At 56.5% G+C, this 20,000-nt stretch overlaps 1 protein-coding gene across 1 annotated transcript in view; it reads left to right on the top strand.

Moving 5' to 3' along the window:
- Positions 1–20,000, top strand: part of ARAP1 (ArfGAP with RhoGAP domain, ankyrin repeat and PH domain 1) — a 407,404-nt gene that overhangs the window by 387,098 nt on the left and 306 nt on the right. Inside the window, exons 31-33 of the mRNA XM_075593271.1 lie at positions 16,502–16,552; positions 18,442–18,505; positions 19,784–19,979. Of these exons, the coding sequence (XP_075449386.1) occupies positions 16,502–16,552; positions 18,442–18,505; positions 19,784–19,979 (311 nt within the window). The remainder of the gene's footprint in view (positions 1–16,501; positions 16,553–18,441; positions 18,506–19,783; positions 19,980–20,000) is intronic.

Raw genomic sequence — 20,000 nt, 5'->3', positions numbered from 1 at the left:
GGCACTTGGCTAACTGCTATAGCCAATGACTGAAGTGTGCTAGACGTGCGCACGCACAGCAGCTCCGACACTATAAGCTCGGCCTAAGAGCTGCAGCGTGACTCATGGACAGAAGGAGTAGCTTGGGGGGGAGGCGGGGGGGAGGGGGGAGAGAACACTGCTTGGAGGGGGGGGGGGGTGACACTGCCTTTGAATTGGGTGAACTCTGTTCCCAGTATCCGCTGCCTGTGACGTTGGATAAGTCCCTTCATCTCCCCTGTGTCTCAGGAAACCAAAAAGGGTCAAAAAAAAGGACAGGGACTCATTGGGCCTAAACTAATCTATGTACAGCGCTGTGTACACTGCGAGCGCTATAAACTAAACCAATGTATTGTTATTAGGAATATTATTAGGAATGGCAAGCAGGGGCGTGACATGCACGAGAGCCTCAGGGGGTCTGCAGATCCCTCCAGCAATGACAGAGGGTTTGTTCATTTGCTGCACCGTGGGGGGTTTGTGTCACTTGTTTTTAGTGTCTGGTTATACCCACGTACCGGCTTCACGTGGCAAAGCCAGCAACCAACCTCACTCTGACGAGACCCAAGAGGTCGGAGTAGCTATCTGTGAGCAGGGTTACTGGCTCTGCACTTCTGTAATTCAGGCTGTGCTGAAAAGCTGTGTAATGCGGCTTATAGGGGTCCCATGTTTAAATGGATGAGAAGTAAAGAGTGACACTGTGGGCTCATTTGCATGTCATTACCCAGAATCCCTGGCTGCAGTGGAAGCGCTGTGTGCTAAGAGATAACGGGGAAGGGCAGGGCTGCTGTAAATCTCTTTGCAAACTCTGCAATCCTAAAGAAATCGGCAAGTTTCAGAGCAACACAAAAGTTTGTCATTAACTCCGTGTGGGTTCTGCACGGGCTGCAGCGTTGTCATGCAGCCCATAGCGACAATTACTCCCGGGCAGCAACCTATTCAGGGAAACCGTCACTTCCCCGCTCCCTGCCAGGGTCAGCCGGTAATAACCGCAGCCTGCTGCCGACGTCTGGTGGTTGGGTTTAATGGTGCCCTTTAAATGTCTCCTTTTCCATATATAGCTGCACAGCCTCTGACTTTAACCACTGCACATATTCGCTGGCACACTGATACGCACTGACATTCCCACGCACGCTGTCTGTAGCGGTGACTCCTCAGTCTCCCGAAGCCGCGGAATCTCGGCGCCATGCGGCGGAAAACCGCGCCAGCTTTACCAAAGAAAAGGCGTCCCGTTACAAGCTGTGGGTTGGATCAGTGCGATGCTGAATTTGCGCCCCGGGTTTTGCAGTCTGCTGGGGCGATTTTGAGAAAATGACACCCCGCCCATGTGATTTCACAACACCCCACCTCCACCCCTACCCCTGCATCATCACATCATTTACATCATCACTCGCCCCTCGGTGCGATGACCAGAATCATTCCCACCCCAGGAGGACCACGGTCCCACCATGCAACAGCCCCCCCGTGTTACAGTTTTCCAGTGTCCTCTTTACACTCCACCATGTGGGTGTGAGAGCAGGGTCCAAAACGTTGTGCCACACGGGGAGGTGGCCCGTCGGCTTCCCAGTGAATTGAATGCTAGGAGCTCCTCACTGTTTGGAAATCTTCCTCTCCACTAGGTGTCAGCGGAGAGCTGTCGCAAGCACAGAACCCCCCCCCCCCCCCTCCCTCCGGCTGTCGGATGAGCCAGCCCTGAGTTACTAAACCGTGTCAGACACATAGATACATGCAGTATTATGAAACATTGACTTGGAAGAGCTTAAGATGCTCCAGGGCTTAGCACCATTGAACAAAACTGGCCCTAAGTATGATGTTAAAGAGAATAACAAAAATGTTGAACCATTTTTCATCCTTTCACTGCCAGACTAGTATCACGCTGCCAGCATAAATAATTCATATATATTATGCATCGCAATATGTATATAGTCTGCTCAATTTACTGTCTATAGTGAAGCCTCAGGCCTTACTGTCTTTCTTTCATATTTAGTGTCGTTCCCAAACAAATTCGGATTCCCTTCCTACCACTGCTGCTGGGAGGTGATTGCACACATCCATCCCCCTTCCATGAGGAAGGACTTCTTCACACTTCCCCTTACCCTGCCACCCTTCGGTCTCTGCTACCCCTTCCACGAGGAAGGACTTCTTCACACTTCCCCTTACCCTGCCACCCTTCGGTCTCTGCTACCCCTTCCACGAGGAAGGACTTCTTCACACTTCCCCTTACCCTGCCACCCTTCGGTCTCTGCTACCCCTTCCATGAGGAAGGACTTCTTCACACTTCCCCTCGCCCTGCCACCCTTCGGTCTCTGCTACCCCTTCCATGAGGAAGGACTTCTTCACACTTCCCCTTACCCTGCCACCCTTCGGTCTCTGCTACCCCTTCCACGAGGAAGGACTTCTTCACACTTCCCCTTACCCTGCCACCCTTCGGTCTCTGCTACCCTTTCCACGAGGAAGGACTTCTTCACACTTCCCCTTACCCTGCCACCCTTCGGTCTCTGCTACCCCTTCCATGAGGAAGGACTTCTTCACACTTCCCCTCGCCCTGCCACCCGTCGGTCTCTGCTACCCCTTCCATGAGGAAGGACTTCTTCACACTTCCCCTTACCCTGCCACCCTTCGGTCTCTGCTACCCCTTCCACGAGGAAGGACTTCTTCACACTTCCCCTCACCCTGCCACCCTTCGGTCTCTGCTACCCCTTCCATGAGGAAGGACTTCTTCACACTTCCCCTTACCCTGCCACCCTTCGGTCTCTGCTATCCCTTCCACGAGGAAGGACTTCTTCACACTTCCCCTTAACCTGCCACCCTTCGGTCTCTGCTACCCCTTCCACGAGGAAGGACTTCTTCACACTTCCCCTTACCCTGCCACCCTTCGGTCTCTGCTACCCCTTCCATGAGGAAGAACTTCTTCACACTTCCCCTTACCCTGCCACCCTTCGGTCTCTGCTACCCCTTCCACGAGGAAGGACTTCTTCACACTTCCCCTTACCCTGCCACCCTTCGGTCTCTGCTACCCCTTCCATGAGGAAGGACTTCTTCACACTTCCCCTTACCCTGCCACCCTTCGGTCTCTGCTACCCCTTCCACGAGGAAGGACTTCTTCACACTTCCCCTTACCCTGCCACCCTTCGGTCTCTGCTACCCCTTCCATGAGGAAGGACTTCTTCACACTTCCCCTTACCCTGCCACCCTTCGGTCTCTGCTACCCCTTCCATGAGGAAGGACTTCTTCACACTTCCCCTTATCCTGCCACCCTTCGGTCTCTGCTACCCCTTCCATGAGGAAGGACTTATTCACACTTCCCCTTACCCTGCCACCCTTCGGTCTCTGCTACCCCTTCCATGAGGAAGGACTTATTCACACTTCCCCTTACCCTGCCACCCTTCGGTCTCTGCTACCCCTTCCATGAGGAAGGACTTCTTCACACTTCCCCTTACCCTGCCACCCTTCGGTCTCTGCTACCCCTTCCACGAGGAAGGACTTCTTCACACTTCCCCTTACCCTGCCACCCTTCGGTCTCTGCTACCCCTTCCACGAGGAAGGACTTCTTCACACTTCCCCTTACCCTGCCACCCTCCGGTCTCTGCTACCCCTTCCATGAGGAAGGACTTCTTCACACTTCCCCTTACCCTGCCACCATTCGGTCTCTGCTACCCCTTCCATGAGGAAGGACTTCTTCACACTTCCCCTTATCCTGCCACCCTTCGGTCTCTGCTACCCCTTCCACGAGGAAGGACTTCTTCACACTTCCCCTTACCCTGCCACCCTTCGGTCTCTGCTACCCCTTCCACGAGGAAGGACTTCTTCACACTTCCCCTCACCCTGCCACCCTTGGTTCTCTGCTACCCCTTCCATGAGGAAGGACTTCTTCACACTTCCCCTTACCCTGCCACCCTTCGGTCTCTGCTACCCCTTCCACGAGGAAGGACTTCTTCACACTTCCCCTCACCCTGCCACCCTTCGGTCTCTGCTACCCCTTCCACGAGGAAGGACTTCTTCACACTTCCCCTTAACCTGCCACCCTTCGGTCTCTGCTACCCCTTCCACGAGGAAGGACTTCTTCACACTTCCCCTTACCCTGCCACCCTTCGGTCTCTGCTACCCCTTCCATGAGGAAGGACTTCTTCACACTTCCCCTTACCCTGCCACCCTTCGGTCTCTGCTACCCCTTCCACGAGGAAGGACTTCTTCACACTTCCCCTTACCCTGCCACCCTTCGGTCTCTGCTACCCCTTCCATGAGGAAGGACTTCTTCACACTTCCCCTTACCCTGCCACCCTTCGGTCTCTGCTTCCCCTTCCACGAGGAAGGACTTCTTCACACTTCCCCTTACCCTGCCACCCTTCGGTCTCTGCTACCCCTTCCATGAGGAAGGACTTCTTCACACTTCCCCTTACCCTGCCACCCTTCGGTCTCTGCTACCCCTTCCATGAGGAAGGACTTCTTCACACTTCCCCTTACCCTGCCACCCTTCGGTCTCTGCTACCCCTTCCATGAGGAATCACTTCTTCACACTTCCTCTTACCCTGCCACCCTTCGGTCTCTGCTACCCCTTCCACGAGGAAGGACTTCTTCACACTTCCCCTCACCCTGCCACCCTTCGGTCTCTGCTACCCCTTCCATGAGGAAGGACTTCTTCACACTTCCCCTCACCCTGCCACCCTTCGGTCTCTGCTACCCCTTCCATGAGGAAGGACTTCTTCACACTTCCCCTTACCCTGCCACCCTTCGGTCTCTGCTACCCCTTCCACGAGGAAGGACTTCTTCACACTTCCCCTTACCCTGCCACCCTTCGGTCTCTGCTACCCCTTCCATGAGGAAGGACTTCTTCACACTTCCCCTTACCCTGCCACCCTTCGGTCTCTGCTACCCCTTCCATGAGGAAGGACTTCTTCACACTTCCCCTTACCCTGCCACCCTTCGGTCTCTGCTACCCCTTCCACGAGGAAGGACTTCTTCACACTTCCCCTTACCCTGCCACCCTTCGGTCTCTGCTACCCCTTCCATGAGGAAGGACTTCTTCACACTTCCCCTTATCCTGCCACCCTTCGGGTTCTGCTTCCCCTTCCACGAGGAAGGACTTCTTCACACTTCCCCTTACCCTGCCACCCTTCGGTCTCTGCTACCCCTTCCATGAGGAAGGACTTCTTCACACTTCCCCTTACCCTGCCACCCTTCGGTCTCTGCTACCCCTTCCACGAGGAAGGACTTCTTCACACTTCCCCTTACCCTGCCACCCTTCGGTCTCTGCTACCTCTTCTCTTTCTCTCTCCGTCTGCACAGTGACGAAACCCTTTACATATTTGAGAGTTTGAATATTATTCCCTCTTTCCTCTCTCCCGTCCCTCCGAGCTACAGATTGAGGTCCTTCTGTCCTTCTGTCCTTCTTGAGGAGTTTTATGATTTGCATAATGTATCATTTTACTAGCCCTTCTTTGCACTGGTTAATGGTTAGACTAAAAGTTTTATTAAATACATGTATACAATTTTGAGCTATAGACATGAGTGCGCAAACTTTTTGCCTTGCGCCCCCCTGCCTGCTCGCGCCCCCCTTACCTGGTCTGAAGCGTCAAATGATGCTGCAGGGTCATGTGACGTCACGTGACCCCGCGGCGTCATTCGTTGCCGCGCTGCCATGGCGACGTGTTGCAGGGGCCTTGCGCGGTCCCCCGGCATTTAATTGAAATGCCTTGGGTAAGAGCGCGGGGCCTCTGTAACCGCCGCGTCCCCCAAAACAAATCGCACGCCCCGCAGTTTGCGCACCCCTGCCATAGTACTACAGCAGCAACAGCCTAACCATCCCAAAGCTGACCCCTGCCGCTCGTGGCTGCACCCCTATTTCTATTCCTCCCCCTGTTATAATTCTGTTTTTCGGATGACTAATACGACAGGCAAATGTTCAGAGGTAGAAACCCCCCCCCCCCCGTGGATGTGACGTTTTCAGACTGATCCGCAGGAAGCCGCAGCTCAAAGGAAATGGCTAATCCGCGGGATTAAAATAAAAAAGGAGATGTTCGGGGGGGATCTGAAAAGCAATGTGTTACAGGCCCCCTCTGGCAGCAAAATATAATATTCTGTTTCTCTAACGATGGCTGTACATACCTCTGTGATAGGCTGAACGGCCTGCCACTCACCCAGAGACAGCTCTTTCACCTCCTACTCCTCATCTCCTCCAATTCCTGGGACCTCTCTCCTGCTACCTCTCTCCCTGCAGCTCACTATGCCCGCACTATTGCTTTTTCTGTTTGCTGTTTCCTCACTCCTTTGTGAACGTTTCTGTCCTCTCCAACTTCCCCACTCCCCTCCTGCCCACATTTGGTCCTCTCTCCTCCCCTCCACCTATGCTTGTGCCCATACACTGCATCACTATTTACACACCTCTTTCCCAACAACTTCTACACCCCTCAATAAAAAGCGCCCCCACAAATCCTCTAGTCACCTCCTCTCTCTCTGCTCCTCCTTGCTGCTGGGGATATCTCTCCTAGTCCTGAACCCAGTCATATACACACCTGCTCTCACCCACACCTCCCTGCCACCTCTTCCCCTGCTAATGGTGTTAACCCCTCTAATTTAATACCGACTAACCTTAAAACTCAGATCGCAAAAGAAGCTTCACAGTATCTCGGCCAGCGTGTTACACTGACACACTGCGCGGCCAGCGTGTTACACTGACACACTGCGCGGCCAGCGTGTTACACTGACACACTGCGCGGCCAGCGTGTTACACTGACACACTGCGCGGCCAGCGTGTTACACTGACACACTGCGCGGCCAGCGTGTTACACTGACACACTGCGCGGCCAGCGTGTTACACTGACACACTGCGCGGCCAGCGTGTTACACTGACACACTGCGCGGCCAGCGTGTTACACTGACACACTGCGCGGCCAGCGTGTTACACTGACACACTGCGCGGCCAGCGTGTTACACTGACACACTGCGCGGCCAGCGTGTTACTCTGACACACTGCGCGGCCAGCGTGTTACTCTGACACACTGCGCGGCCAGCGTGTTACACTGACACACTGCGCGTCCAGCGTGTTACTCTGACACACTGCGCGTCCAGCGTGTTACTCTGACACACTGCGCGGCCAGCTTGTTACACTGACACACTGCGCGGCCAGCGTGTTACTCTGACACACTGCGCGGCCAGCGTGTTACACTGACACACTGCGCGGCCAGCGTGTTACTCTGACACACTGCGCGGCCAGCGTGTTACACTGACACACTGCGCGCCCAGCGTGTTACACTGACACACTGCGCGCCCAGCGTGTTACACTGACACACTGCGCGCCCAGCGTGTTACACTGACACACTGCGCGGCCAGCGTGTTACACTGACACACTGCGCGGCCAGCGTGTTACACTGACACACTGCGAGGCCAGCGTGTTACACTGACACACTGCGCGGCCAGCGTGTTACACTGACACACTGCGCGGCCAGCGTGTTACACTGACACACTGCGCGGCCAGCGTGTTACACTGACACACTGCGCGGCCAGCGTGTTACACTGACACACTGCGCGGCCAGCGTGTTACACTGACACACTGCGCGGCCAGCGTGTTACACTGACACACTGCGCGGCCAGCGTGTTACACTGACACACTGCGCGGCCAGCGTGTTACACTGACACACTGCGCGGCCAGCGTGTTACACTGACACACTGCGCGGCCAGCGTGTTACACTGACACACTGCGCGGCCAGCGTGTTACACTGACACACTGCGCGGCCAGCGTGTTACACTGACACACTGCGCGGCCAGCGTGTTACACTGACACACTGCGCGGCCAGCGTGTTACACTGACACACTGCGCGGCCAGCGTGTTACACTGACACACTGCGCGGCCAGCGTGTTACACTGACACACTGCGCGGCCAGCGTGTTACACTGACACACTGCGCGGCCAGCGTGTTACACTGACACACTGCGCGGCCAGCGTGTTACACTGACACACTGCGCGGCCAGCGTGTTACACTGACACACTGCGCGGCCAGCGCATCCAGCATGTTACACTGACACACTGCGCGGCCAGCGTGTTACACTGACACACTGCGCGGCCAGCGTGTTACACTGACACACTGCGCGGCCAGCATGTTACACTGACACACTGCGCGGCCAGCATGTTACTCTGACACACTGCGCGGCCAGCATGTTACTCTGACACACTGCGCGGCCAGCATGTTACTCTGACACACTGCGCGGCCAGCGTGTTACACTGACACACTGCGCGGCCAGCATGTTACACTGACACACTGCGCTGCCAGCATGTTACTCTGACACACTGCGCGGCCAGCGTGTTACACTGACACACTGCGCGGCCAGCGTGTTACACTGACACCCTGCGCGGCCAGCGTGTTACTCTGACACACTGCGCGGCCAGCGTGTTACACTGACACCCTGCGCGGCCAGCGTGTTACACTGACACACTGCGCGGCCAGCGTGTTACACTGACACACTGCGCGGCCAGCGTGTTACACTGACACACTGCGCGGCCAGCGTGTTACTCTGACACACTGCGCGGCCAGCGTGTTACACTGACACACTGCGCGGCCAGCGTGTTACACTGACACACTGCGCGGCCAGCGTGTTACACTGACACACTACGCGGCCAGCGTGTTACTCTGACACACTGCGCGGCCAGCGTGTTACACTGACACACTGCGCGGCCAGCGTGTTACACTGACACACTGCGCGGCCAGCGTGTTACACTGACAAACACTGCGCGGCCAGCGTGTTACACTGACACACTGCGCGGCCAGCGTGTTACACTGACACACTGCGCGGCCAGCGTGTTACACTGACACACTGCGCGGCCAGCGTGTTACACTGACACACTGCGCGGCCAGCATGTTACACTGACACACTGCGCGGCCAGCAGGTTACACTGACACACTGCGCGGCCAGCGTGTTACACTGACACACTGCGCGGCCACACTGCGCGGCCAGCATGTTACACTGACACACTGCGCGGCCAGCGTGTTACACTGACACACTGCGCGGCCAGCGTGTTACACTGACACACTGCGCGGCCAGCGTGTTACACTGACACACTGCGCGGCCAGCGTGTTACACTGACACACTGCGCGGCCAGCGTGTTACACTGACACACTGCGCGGCCAGCGTGTTACACTGACACACTGCGCGGCCAGCGTGTTACACTGACACACTGCGCGGCCAGCGTGTTACACTGACACACTGCGCGGCCAGCGTGTTACACTGACACACTGCGCGGCCAGCGTGTTACTCTGACACACTGCGCGGCCAGCGTGTTACTCTGACACACTGCGCGGCCAGCGTGTTACTCTGACACACTGCGCGGCCAGCGTGTTACTCTGACACACTGCGCGGCCAGCGTGTTACACTGACACACTGCGCGGCCAGCGTGTTACACTGACACACTGCGCGGCCAGCGTGTTACACTGACACACTGCGCGGCCAGCGTGTTACACTGACACACTGCGCGGCCAGCGTGTTACACTGACACACTGCGCGGCCAGCGTGTTACACTGACACACTGCGCGGCCAGCGTGTTACACTGACACACTGCGCGGCCAGCGTGTTACACTGACACACTGCGCGGCCAGCGTGTTACACTGACACACTGCGCGGCCAGCGTGTTACACTGACACACTGCGCGGCCAGCGTGTTACACTGACACACTGCGCGGCCAGCGTGTTACACTGACACACTGCGCGGCCAGCGTGTTACACTGACACACTGCGCGGCCAGCGTGTTACACTGACACACTGCGCGGCCAGCGCATCCAGCATGTTACACTGACACACTGCGCGGCCAGCGTGTTACACTGACACACTGCGCGGCCAGCGTGTTACACTGACACACTGCGCGGCCAGCATGTTACACTGACACACTGCGCGGCCAGCATGTTACACTGACACACTGCGCGGCCAGCGTGTTACACTGACACACTGCGCGGCCAGCGTGTTACACTGACACACTGCGCGGCCAGCGTGTTACACTGACACACTGCGCGGCCAGCATGTTACACTGACACACTGCACGTTCAGCGTGTTACTCTGACACACTGCGCGGCCAGCATGTTACACTGACACACTACGCGGCCAGCATGTTACACTGACACACTGCGCGGCCAGCGTGTTACTCTGACACACTACGCGGCCAGCATGTTACACTGACACACTGCGCGGCCAGCATGTTACACTGACACACTACGCGGCCAGCATGTTACACTGACACACTGCGCGGCCAGCGTGTTACTCTGACACACTGCGCGGCCAGCGTGTTACACTGACACACTGCGCGGCCAGCATGTTACACTGACACACTACGCGGCCAGCATGTTACACTGACACACTGCTCGGCCAGCGTGTTACACTGACACACTGCACGGCCAGCGTGTTACTCTGACACACTACGCGGCCAGCATGTTACACTGACACACTGCGCGGCCAGCGTGTTACACTGACACACTGCACGGCCAGCGTGTTACACTGACACACTGCGCGGCCAGCGTGTTACACTGACACACTGCGCGGCCAGCATGTTACACTGACACACTGCGCGGCCAGCATGTTACACTGACACACTGCGCGGTCAGCGTGTTACTCTGACAAACACTGCGCGGCCAGCGTGTTACACTGACACACTGCGCGGCCAGCGTGTTACACTGACACACTGCACGGCCAGCGTGTTACACTGACACACTGCGCGGCCAGCGTGTTACACTGACACACTGCGCGGCCAGCGTGTTACACTGACAAACACTGCGCGGCCAGCATGTTACACTGACACACTGCGCGGCCAGCGTGTTACACTGACAAACACTGCGCGGCCAGCGTGTTACACTGACAAACACTGCGCGGCCAGCGTGTTACACTGACACACTGCGCGGCCAGCGTGTTACACTGACACACTGCGCGGCCAGCACGTTACACTGACACACTGCGCGGCCAGCGTGTTACACTGACACACTGCGCGGCCAGCATGTTACACTGACAAACACTGCGCGGCCAGCGTGTTACACTGACACACTGCGCGGCCAGCATGTTACTCTGACACACTGCGCGGCCAGCATGTTACTCTGACACACTGCGCGGCCAGCATGTTACTCTGACACACTGCGCGGCCAGCGTGTTACACTGACACACTGCGCGGCCAGCGTGTTACACTGACACACTGCGCGGCCAGCGTGTTACTCTGACAAACACTGCGCGGCCAGCGTGTTACACTGACAAACACTGCGCGGCCAGCATGTTACACTGACACACTGCGCGGCCAGCATGTTACACTGACACACTGCGCGGCCAGCATGTTACACTGACACACTGCGCGGCCAGCAGGTTACACTGACACACTGCGCGGCCAGCGTGTTACTCTGACACACTGCGCGACCAGCGTGTTACACTGACACACTGCGCGGCCAGCGTGTTACACTGACACACTGCGCGGCCAGCGTGTTACACTGACACACTGCGCGGCCAGCGTGTTACTCTGACACACTGCGCGGCCAGCGTGTTACACTGACACACTGCGCGGCCAGCGTGTTACACTGACACACTGCGCGGCCAGCGTGTTACACTGACACACTGCGCGGCCAGCGTGTTACACTGACACACTGCGCGGCCAGCGTGTTACACTGACAAACACTGCGCGGCCAGCATGTTACACTGACACACTGCGCGGCCAGCGTGTTACACTGACAAACACTGCGCGGCCAGCGTGTTACACTGACAAACACTGCGCGGCCAGCGTGTTACACTGACACACTGCGCGGCCAGCGTGTTACACTGACACACTGCGCGGCCAGCACGTTACACTGACACACTGCGCGGCCAGCGTGTTACTCTGACAAACACTGTGCGGCCAGCGTGTTACACTGACACACTGCGCGGCCAGCGTGTTACTCTGACAAACACTGTGCGGCCAGCATGTTACACTGACACACTGCGCGGCCAGCATGTTACACTGACACACTGCGCGGCCAGCGTGTTACACTGACACACTGCGCGGCCAGCGTGTTACACTGAAACACTGCGCGGCCAGCGTGTTACTCTGACAAACACTGCGCGGCCAGCGTGTTACACTGACACACTGCGCGGCCAGCATGTTACACTGACACACTGCGCGGCCAGCATGTTACACTGACAAACACTGCGCGGCCAGCGTGTTACACTGACACACTGCGCGGCCAGCATGTTACTCTGACACACTGCGCGGCCAGCATGTTACACTGACACACTGCGCGGCCAGCATGTTACTCTGACAAACACTGCGCGGCCAGCATGTTACTCTAACACACTGCGCGGCCAGCGTGTTACACTGACACACTGCGCGGCCAGCATGTTACACTGACAAACACTGCGCGGCCAGCGTGTTACACTGACACACTGCGCGGCCAGCATGTTACTCTGACACACTGCGCGGCCAGCATGTTACTCTGACACACTGCGCGGCCAGCATGTTACACTGACACACTGCGCGGCCAGCATGTTACTCTGACACACTGCGCGGCCAGCGTGTTACACTGACACACTGCGCGGCCAGCGTGTTACACTGACACACTGCGCGGCCAGCGTGTTACTCTGACAAACACTGCGCGGCCAGCGTGTTACACTGACAAACACTGCGCGGCCAGCATGTTACACTGACACACTGCGCGGCCAGCATGTTACACTGACACACTGCGCGGCCAGCATGTTACACTGACACACTGCGCGGCCAGCAGGTTACACTGACACACTGCGCGGCCAGCGTGTTACTCTGACACACTGCGCGGCCAGCGTGTTACACTGACACACTGCGCGGCCAGCGTGTTACACTGACACACTGCGCGGCCAGCGTGTTACACTGACACACTGCGCGGCCAGTGTGTTACTCTGACACACTGCGCGGCCAGCGTGTTACACTGACACACTGCGCGGCCAGCGTGTTACACTGACACACTGCGCGGCCAGCGTGTTACACTGACACACTGCGCGGCCAGCGTGTTACTCTGACACACTGCGCGGCCAGCGTGTTACTCTGACACACTGCGCGGCCAGCGTGTTACTCTGACACACTGCGCGGCCAGCGTGTTACTCTGACACACTGCGCGGCCAGCGTGTTACACTGACACACTGCGCGGCCAGCGTGTTACACTGACACACTGCGCGGCCAGCGTGTTACACTGACACACTGCGCGGCCAGCGTGTTACACTGACACACTGCGCGGCCAGCGTGTTACACTGACACACTGCGCGGCCAGCGTGTTACACTGACACACTGCGCGGCCAGCGTGTTACACTGACACACTGCGCGGCCAGCGTGTTACACTGACACACTGCGCGGCCAGCGTGTTACACTGACACACTGCGCGGCCAGCGTGTTACACTGACACACTGCGCGGCCAGCGTGTTACACTGACACACTGCGCGGCCAGCGTGTTACACTGACACACTGCGCGGCCAGCGTGTTACACTGACACACTGCGCGGCCAGCGTGTTACACTGACACACTGCGCGGCCAGCGTGTTACACTGACACACTGCGCGGCCAGCGTGTTACACTGACACACTGCGCGGCCAGCGTGTTACACTGACACACTGCGCGGCCAGCGTGTTACACTGACACACTGCGCGGCCAGCGTGTTACACTGACACACTGCGCGGCCAGCATGTTACACTGACACTGCACGTTCAGCGTGTTACTCTGACACACTGCGCGGCCAGCATGTTACACTGACACACTACGCGGCCAGCATGTTACACTGACACACTGCGCGGCCAGCGTGTTACTCTGACACACTACGCGGCCAGCATGTTACACTGACACACTGCGCGGCCAGCATGTTACACTGACACACTACGCGGCCAGCATGTTACACTGACACACTGCGCGGCCAGCGTGTTACTCTGACACACTGCGCGGCCAGCGTGTTACTCTGACACACTGCGCGGCCAGCGTGTTACACTGACACACTGCGCGGCCAGCATGTTACACTGACACACTACGCGGCCAGCATGTTACACTGACACACTGCTCGGCCAGCGTGTTACACTGACACACTGCACGGCCAGCGTGTTACTCTGACACACTACGCGGCCAGCATGTTACACTGACACACTGCGCGGCCAGCGTGTTACACTGACACACTGCACGGCCAGCGTGTTACACTGACACACTGCGCGGCCAGCGTGTTACACTGACACACTGCGCGGCCAGCATGTTACACTGACACACTGCGCGGCCAGCATGTTACACTGACACACTGCGCGGTCAGCGTGTTACTCTGACAAACACTGCGCGGCCAGCGTGTTACACTGACACACTGCGCGGCCAGCGTGTTACACTGACACACTGCACGGCCAGCGTGTTACACTGACACACTGTGCGGCCAGCGTGTTACACTGACACACTGCGCGGCCAGCGTGTTACACTGACAAACACTGCGCGGCCAGCATGTTACACTGACACACTGCGCGGCCAGCGTGTTACACTGACAAACACTGCGCGGCCAGCGTGTTACACTGACAAACACTGCGCGGCCAGCGTGTTACACTGACACACTGCGCGGCCAGCGTGTTACACTGACACACTGCGCGGCCAGCACGTTACACTGACACACTGCGCGGCCAGCGTGTTACTCTGACAAACACTGTGCGGCCAGCGTGTTACACTGACACACTGCGCGGCCAGCGTGTTACTCTGACAAACACTGTGCGGCCAGCATGTTACACTGACACACTGCGCGGCCAGCATGTTACACTGACACACTGCGCGGCCAGCGTGTTACACTGACACACTGCGCGGCCAGCGTGTTACACTGACACACTGCGCGGCCAGCGTGTTACTCTGACAAACACTGCGCGGCCAGCGTGTTACACTGACACACTGCGCGGCCAGCATGTTACACTGACAAACACTGCGCGGCCAGCGTGTTACACTGACACACTGCGCGGCCAGCGTGTTACTCTGACACACTGCGCGGCCAGCATGTTACACTGACACACTGCGCGGCCAGCATGTTACTCTGACAAACACTGCGCGGCCAGCATGTTACTCTAACACACTGCGCGGCCAGCGTGTTACACTGACACACTGCGCGGCCAGCATGTTACACTGACAAACACTGCGCGGCCAGCGTGTTACACTGACACACTGCGCGGCCAGCATGTTACTCTGACACACTGCGCGGCCAGCATGTTACTCTGACACACTGCGCGGCCAGCATGTTACACTGACACACTGCGCGGCCAGCATGTTACTCTGACACACTGCGCGGCCAGCGTGTTACACTGACACACTGCGCGGCCAGCGTGTTACACTGACACACTGCGCGGCCAGCATGTTACACTGACACACTGCGCGGCCAGCAGGTTACACTGACACACTGCGCGGCCAGCGTGTTACACTGACACACTGCGCGGCCACACTGCGCGGCCAGCATGTTACACTGACACACTGCGCGGCCAGCGTGTTACACTGACACACTGCGCGGCCAGCGTGTTACACTGACACACTGCGCGGCCAGCGTGTTACACTGACACACTGCGCGGCCAGCGTGTTACACTGACACACTGCGCGGCCAGCGTGTTACACTGACACACTGCGCGGCCAGCGTGTTACACTGACACACTGCGCGGCCAGCGTGTTACACTGACACACTGCGCGGCCAGCGTGTTACACTGACACACTGCGCGGCCAGCGTGTTACACTGACACACTGCGCGGCCAGCGTGTTACACTGACAAACACTGCGCGGCCAGCGTGTTACACTGACACACTGCGCGGCCAGCGTGTTACACTGACACACTGCGCGGCCAGCGTGTTACACTGACACACTGCGCGGCCAGCATGTTACACTGACACACTGCACGTTCAGCGTGTTACACTGACACACTGCGCGGCCAGCATGTTACACTGACACACTGCGCGGCCAGCATGTTACTCTGACACACTGCGCGGCCAGCGTGTTACACTGACACACTGCGCGGCCAGCATGTTACACTGACACACTGCGCGGCCAGCGTGTTACTCTGACAAACACTGCGCGCCCAGCAGGTTACTCTGACACACTGCGCGCCCAGCAGGTTACTCTGACACACTGCGCGGCCAGCAGGTTACTCTGACACACTGCGCGGCCAGCGTGTTACTCTGACACACTGCACGGCCAGCGTGTTACACTGACACTGCGCGGCCAGCGGGTTACTCTGACACACTGCGCGGCCAGCGTGTTACACTGACACACTGCGCGGCCAGCGTGTTACTCTGAAACACTGCGCGGCCAGCGTGTTACTCTGACACTGCGCGGCCAGCGTGTTACACTGACAAACACTGCGCGGCCAGCGTGTTACTCTGACACACTGCGCGGCCAGCGTGTTACACTGACAAACACTGCGCGGCCAGCATGTTACACTGACACACTGCGCGGCCAGCATGTTACTCTGACACACTGCGCGGCCAGCATGTTACACTGACAAACACTGCGCTAAACAAGGAAGGCAACGCCTCTCTCTTTATATTGCAGGTGGGGATTTACGGTTATATACACGAACGAGAAGAGAGAGAAGAATCCGTGGTAAGACTTTCTATATTGCCAGAGCCAGCCGCAGGGGACGTGTCCTTTGTTATCTCACTTCAGCGCGGCACAAACCCGCCGCTCACTGCTGGGCGGGATAATACATTTAGGGGTCACCCGTATAGGTACGGGGTGTGTATGCAATCATAAAATAAACAATGTCACAGTAACATCAACAATCGATCCCAAACGTGACCAAAATGAAAGCAGAAAGCCCCACCCCCGCCATTAACACATTTTTGTTTTAATTTTACCTTGCTTTACCCCGACCCCCGGGTTCCCGAAATATGTCACTTTGAAAAACTCTTAAGACGAGAACATTTGTCTGCGGGAGGACCATGTGGCTCCTGTGCTGGAGACCCAAGTGGAAAGTCGTCACATCGTCAGGAGTGATATGTTGGCTTTATATTGGTGACTCCCAGGACTTTACAAGGGATATTCTGTACCGGCATTGCCATGGAGTCCTATGGAAACGCCGTTGTGTTCTGCATTATAGCAGGATGTGGATGTGCTATCTAGAGGAATTTTGGGGCGTGTGTATTGAAGAGATCTGGTCTTGCCCTTTCCAGTGCTGTTTTTAGGATCTGATGCTCTGTTCTGGAGACTGATTCTGAAGCAGTTCTTCAACTATTACGAGGGTTTTTTTTGTTTTTTTGGAAGATCAGGACGTGCTCCGGAGAACAGATACCAACGTTACACGAGTTAAACTCGTACCGCTTCCTGGGGTGAAATGCTACTGTAACAAGAAACAACACAATCGTCATCTCCATCTACTTTATCCAAGTTACAATGTAGATGTTCCCCAAAGATGAAGGAACATGGTGAAGTGAATATTTAAAAATAAATAAATTGTGGGGCGCTCATAGTAATCGGGGTCCTTCCATGGTTACCCTTGTACAGGTAAAAAAGAAAGAAGGGAAGTCAGTGGGATTGCTGCATTAATAGAGAGATTGCAAGAATGAATACGAGTTTGGTTTGAATGGAGGAGCTCCCGACTCCAGTCCTCGAGAACCCCAACGGGCCAGGTATTAAGGGTGTCCCTTCTTCAGCACAGGGAGTGTAGTCAAAATGAGTGAGCCACTGATTAAGCCACCGGCGCTGAAGCAGGAATACCCTTGAAAGCTGATCTGTTGGGTGTTCCTGAGAACTGGAGTTGGGAACCCGTGTCCTGCGGAGATATTGGAGACCTCCCGTGGGAGCAGGAAGCATTACCCGGAAAGGACAGAGCAGCAGAGGTACTCGGGCGCCAGGGTAAATGGCTGATGGATATTTCAGCTGACTGGCTAGTGACTTTAACCACATCCAAGCTCTTCACACGGACTCCTGCCCACCGCCGGTGTTATATGCATGTTTCTGCTGCTTTGTGCATCGAGGAGGAGGCGCAGTCGTGCTGTAACTCTACTGGCCTTCGAAGTGGCAGTGACTGGGTTAAATCCTGATGTTCGCTTTATGTAACATCTGGCGAGTCGCCTTATCCCCAGGTCACGCAGGCGGCACTTTCAGTTTGTGAGCTTTTCAGGGCAGGAAACCAAGATACCCACTCAACTCTTATATCATTGTGCTGCATAACTTTATATGCATATGTGTGTTTATATATACAATATGTGTGTGTATATATATATATATATGTATATACATACAGGTGTGCAAAAAGTATGTGCATAAGTGTGTGTGTGTGTGTATTGTGCAGTTCCATTTGTAGACCATATTTCTGAGCCTCCTTCTCCCTTGAGACTGCCCTTTTCTTGCAGTTCTCCCTGAGCTATAAAGGAGCCGTGTGACTGCTTATTGAATCTAATCCCCTATGGGTTTGTGGTGCCTGCAGACACAGTCCTCTGACCTTCTAGCCTTTTGATCTGTTTGTGTTTTTATTCTGTTGCCTCTTTCAGGTACCTCGGCTGTGAGACGCTGGCAGAGATGAGAGAATGGTTTGCCACGTTCAGTTTTGTACAGGTACAGACGAGTGTCATTTTAAAGAGCATTTTTATCATACAGTACCAAGCAAGGGTTACTGCACAAGTACTGCCTGAGCACGCAGCCAGAAAATAGGATTTGCACATCCATTCTACCAACCCAGATGTACTCACTGATGTTTCTAACCCATATACCCTTAGCAGTGCCCCCAGCCCAGATGTGCTTAGCAGAGCCCCCAGCCCAGATGTGCTTAGCATTGCCCCCAGCCCAGATATACTTAGCATTGCCCCCAGCCCAGATATACTTAGCAGTGCCCCCAGCCCAGATGTGCTTTGCAGAGCCCCCAGCCCAGATACACTTAGCAGTGCCCCCAGCTCAGATACACTTAGCAGAGCCCCCATCCCATATACACTTAGCAGAGCCCCCAGCCCAGATACACTTAGCACTTCCCCCAGCCCAGATACACTTAGCAGAGCCCCCAGCCCAGATACACTTAGCAGAGCCCCCAGCCCAGATTTACTTAGCAGAGCCCCCAGCCCAGATACACTTAGCAGAGCCCCCAGCCCAGATATACTTAGCAGAGCCCCCAGCCCAGATACACTTAGCAGAGCCCCCAGCCCAGATGTGCTTAGCACAGCCCCCAGCCCAGATGTGCTTAGCAGAGCCCCCAGACCAGATACACTTAGCAGAGCCCCCAGCCCAGATGTGCTTAGCACAGCCCCCAGCCCAGATGTGCTTAGCACAGCCCCCAGCCCAGATGTGCTTAGCAGAGCACCCAGACCAGATACACTTAGCAGAGCCCCCAGCCCAGATGTGCTTAGCACAGCCCCCAGCCCAGATGTGCTTAGCACAGCCCCCAGCCCAGATACACTTAGCAGAGCCCCCAGCCCAGATACACTTAGCAGAGCCCCCAGCCCAGATACACTTAGCAGAGCCCCCAGCCCAGATACACTTAGCAGAGCCCCCAGCCCAGATACACTTAGCAGAGCCCCCAGCCCAGATACACTTAGCATTGCCCCAGCCCAGATGTGCTTAGCAGTGCCCCCAGCCCAGATATACTTAGCAGTGCCCCCTGCCCAGATACACTTTGCAGAACCTCCAGCCCAGATACACTTAGCACTTCCCCTAGCTCAGATACACTTAGCATTGCCCCAGCCCAGATGTGCTTAGCAGAGCCCCCAGCCCAGATACACTTAGCAGAGCTCCCTACTAATCTAATGTTCTTCCAACCCCGATGTCATCAGTTTGCTTCATCGTATACCTGTGCGCACCAGACACACCTGCAGATGTGCTCACCATCACCTTTCTTTTCACCAGGGTGGCATCCTGTGGCCCACTGAACCCTTAAAGGTAAGGGCACCGCGGGCGCAGCAGGACTCCAGGTTTGGGAATATGTCCCTCATCCCGCTACGAGGCACTGAGAATGAGATGAGGAGAAGTGTGGCTGCATTCTCCACAGACCCACTGACTGTGAGTTACAGCCCCTCCACTCAGGCAGCATGCAAGGGAGAGAGTGAGGGCAGGTCAGCAGGAG

This window comes from Ascaphus truei, chromosome 3 (genome assembly GCF_040206685.1).
Source record: "Ascaphus truei isolate aAscTru1 chromosome 3, aAscTru1.hap1, whole genome shotgun sequence".
Taxonomy (NCBI): Eukaryota; Metazoa; Chordata; class Amphibia; order Anura; family Ascaphidae; genus Ascaphus; species Ascaphus truei.
This window is presented reverse-complemented; position numbering and strand designations above follow the sequence as displayed.